General features: G+C 35.7%; 1 protein-coding gene across 1 annotated transcript; it reads left to right on the top strand.

The window, feature by feature from the left end:
* Positions 1-1,897: 1,897 nt before the first annotated feature.
* On the top strand, positions 1,898-3,642 carry LOC18022644 (alkane hydroxylase MAH1). Its single transcript, XM_006405677.2, has one exon. The coding sequence runs from the start codon at positions 1,948-1,950 to the stop codon at positions 3,496-3,498; it is 1,551 nt and encodes a 516-aa protein (XP_006405740.1). The 5' UTR covers positions 1,898-1,947; the 3' UTR covers positions 3,499-3,642.
* Positions 3,643-3,889: the final 247 nt, after the last annotated feature.

Genomic DNA, 3,889 nt, shown 5'->3' with positions numbered 1-3,889 from the left:
TCTAAAATTTTTTCTCTTTTTAATTTTTTTTATCTTTTTGTAAACTCAGTTTTGATGAAAAATAATAACTATAGTTAATGTGAGAGTTAACGGAACCAATAATTTTGTTTTTAGTATTTTCTCTCTTTTTAAATGAACAATAATAATTATTGAAAAAGTGTGAACTAATTGAATCATTAATTTTAATTTTAATTCTTTTATGTGGATACCTTAAATGATGAAAAAACTCTCATATTATATAGCATTATCATTATTAGTATGAGGGACCACTTTCGATCTGCATATCCAAGAATGGTCATCAACATGTGATTCCTTATTAGGACAGATATTTTTTCTGTTCTCACTAGATTTGATCACAGTACGTGAGTGTTCAAACACTAGAATTGTCTGTCTAGTAATTTATCATACGGAAAAAATTTCTCTTTTCAATAAATCCGGCCCGACCATAAGGCGAGAAATTACCTTCAAGACACATATCTTATTTTAAGGGCCACATTACAATTGCCAAATTAGTCTAATGGTCGAAGAGCTCATTCTTTCACTTCACGTATTCTGTTCTATGGGTCTAAAAGATTTATAATTTTTAGTTTATCAAATATATTTCTTATTTTCCTTTTTTTAAATACTCAATAGTGATTTTGTTTTTTGTCTTTTCTTAAATCATATTTTTGTGTGTTATGCTTATGTTTTTTTTTTTTTTACTATGTTTCCTTTGTTTTTGTAAATCCAACACGGACTCAGAGCTAGATAAAAGTATATTTATGCATATAGTGAAAGTGTGGAACAATGCACAAATGTCGTCTAGCAATTTATTATACAAAACATTTGTGTCATTTCAATAAAGATTTGTGCCATCTCAATGTCTAGTAATTTATTATGCATCAGCTTCAGGCCACAATCAATGGAGGCTAAACAATCAATGCATAGCTAACCATCTGGCTAACGTATTCTATCAAACTTGTTACTTTGTTAGCATTCTAGTGTGTGCGTGAGTGTTTAAACAAAGTTCCTCATACACTTTTGGAAGGCATCACAAGAGTTTGTGTTGTGTGTAAATCAACTTCTTTTGTATACATAGAAACCTTTTCCCAAATGGCATCAAGATAAGCTGATCTGAAGTCTTCATAACTACTATTTGCTTTCTCCGTACTTTACTTTTTTAACAAGAAACTCTATAAGAGTTTTTTTACTGTTGTTTCAGATAACAAAATATTCTAAAGGGCTCTGCTAGAGCAAGTTGAGGAATGTAACGTTATGGTTTTTTTATTAGGTTTGTTTTAGGTTTTCCTTTATCGAGTGGATTTGAAAGTCGGGTTTTGGACTATAAATACAAAACTTAGAGTTTATAATTATTTATTCACACAATTAATAAGAAAACCCTAAAAGGATGTTTGCCTCAATTGCAAATTCTTTCTTTTGTTTATTGCTTTCTTTGGTATTGATTCTCAACACTTACTATGAATTGGCTCTTTCTAGGGATGCTTCCGTGCTCCAAATTAATTATAGCACAAACCAGTACTAGATTTTGAACTTGAGTGACGATATACTCCTCAAAGACATCATATTTACAATATAGCCGATAGAAGAAATACCATAAATTTTCGGTTTGTTTATCAAGTGAAAACTCAAGCTCTATATTTTTACCTCAACGCAGTATGGTCCCTACTTGAGACTTTCTCATATATAAAAATCGTTAACGTATATAATCTAATATAGTAAATATATGTACAGATTTTTTGTTGCTTGTTAACATCTACACTTAAATTCGGTCGGTTGAGGCTGGCAGTGCGCTTGAGACCGTAGAAGAAGCGGGTCCATTTTTGAATTATTGCGGTTTCTAGTGTATATATAAACCTAGTTTTTCGTGCTCTCCAAGAAGCCATCACAAGAGTATGTGTTTGTGTGTAAACCTAGTTTCATTTTACACAAAAGAACCTTTTTGCTCTAATGGCTTCCATAAGCTTGTTTGAAACCTTCATTGCTATCATTTCCTTTCTCATCATACTTTATTCCCTCCTTAAGAAACCACATAAGAACCTCGCTAGGAACTGGCCTGTTCTCGGAATGCTTCCAGATCTTCTCATGGCGCTCCACCGAGTCTATGATTTTTTGGCGGAGATTCTCGAGATGTCCAACTTAACATTTCAGTTCAAAGGTCTCTGGTTTGCTGGAATGGATATGTTGATCACTGTTGATCCAGCAAACATTCACTACATATTGAGCTCAAACTTCTCAAATTACACCAAAGGCCCTGAGTTCAAAGAAGTCTTTGATGTTTTCAAAGATGTGATATTCAACACGGACTCAGAGCTGTGGAAAAACCTGAGGAAGGCTGCTCAGTCCAGGCTCAACCATCAGGGGTTTCAAAGATTTTCAGTGACTGCCACAAGAAGTAAACTCAAGAACGGGCTTGTACCTCTTTTCGATCATTTTGCAAAGGAAGGAACGACCGTGAACTTGCAAGATGTGTTCCGGAGATTCACTTTTGATACAACAATGGTTCTTATAACCGGGTCTGATCCTATAAGCCTCTCCATTGAAATGCCGGACAATGAGTTTGCTAAAGCAATTACCGATGCTGGGGAGGCGATTATGTATAGACATATTAAACCAAGGCTCTTGTGGAAGCTACAAAGTTGGATGGGATTGGGTCTAGAGAAAAAGTTGCTAGAAGCTGATGCCGTTTTCGATCGTGTTTGTGCAAAATACATATCAACTAAGAGAGAGGAGGTAAGATTGCAAGGGATTAGTAATCATCCCATTAACGGAGAAGGTGAAGATTTGTTGACGTCCTACATAAAGCTAGACACGACCAAGTACGAGCTTTTGAACCCGAGTAAAGATCAATTCCTCAAAGAAGTCATCTTGAATTTCATTATAGCCGGGAGAGACACTGTTGCCTCTGCGCTCACTTGGTTCTTCTGGCTGCTGTCAAAAAACCCTCAAGTGGTGGCCAAGATTCACCAAGAAATCAACACAGTCTTGCCAAGGTCCAAATATGGCCAAGAGAAGCTATCTTTTGATTCCACCCAGCTTAACAAGCTAGTGTATTTACATGGCGCGTTGTATGAATCGATGAGGTTATACCCACCAATTCCATTCGAGCGAAAGTCTGCTATAAAACCAGACGTGCTTCCAAGCGGGCATAAAGTCGATGCAAATTCCAAGGTCATTATCGTTCTTTACGCGCTTGGAAGGATGAGAGCTGTATGGGGAGAAGATGCACTTGAGTTCAAACCTGAGAGATGGGTTTCAAAGACTTGTGGTGGAAGCTTAAGACATGAGCCTTCCTTCAAGTTCTTACCGTTTAATGCCGGCCCGAGAAGCTGTCTTGGTAAGCAACTAGCTATGATTCTCATGAAGACCGTAGTTATGGAGATATTACAAAGCTATGACATTAAAGCCATCAAAGGGCAGAAGGTTGAGTCACTTCCTGGTCTTATCCTTCGCATGAAGCATGGGTTTGAGGTGACAATTACTAAGCGAGATTCAGCTTAGTGAAATCTATTCGTTAAATTAAATCCGAGTATAATAAAGTGATCTGAGAGCATGGTCTTCGATGAATCCCTTAGCTACTTTTATATGATCTGCGAGATGATGAATCTATACCTTAATATTATGTATTCATGAAGATTATGAGAAAATTGGTGGTTAAATTGGTTAGTGGTCGGTCCACTCAATATTCTTTCCCCCTATAGAGTATTCAATTTGTTTTTAAAACGACACAATTTCTACACGATAAAATACATTAAGGCTATATCACGGGTTAATTTTTATCGAAATGGTTGGTCTGCATTTTATCAAGGATTAACTTGTAAATCTGATTCACGTGACCAGTTTTTTTTTTTTTTTGAAGAATATCTTATACTAATTGTGGATCATATGAATA

The sequence above is a fragment of the Eutrema salsugineum genome, unplaced genomic scaffold, assembly GCF_000478725.1.
Source record: "Eutrema salsugineum unplaced genomic scaffold, Eutsalg1_0 scaffold_14, whole genome shotgun sequence".
In the NCBI taxonomy this organism is placed as follows: domain Eukaryota; kingdom Viridiplantae; phylum Streptophyta; class Magnoliopsida; order Brassicales; family Brassicaceae; genus Eutrema; species Eutrema salsugineum.
Note: the sequence above shows the minus strand (reverse complement) of the source record. Positions and strands in the feature narration are given on the sequence as shown.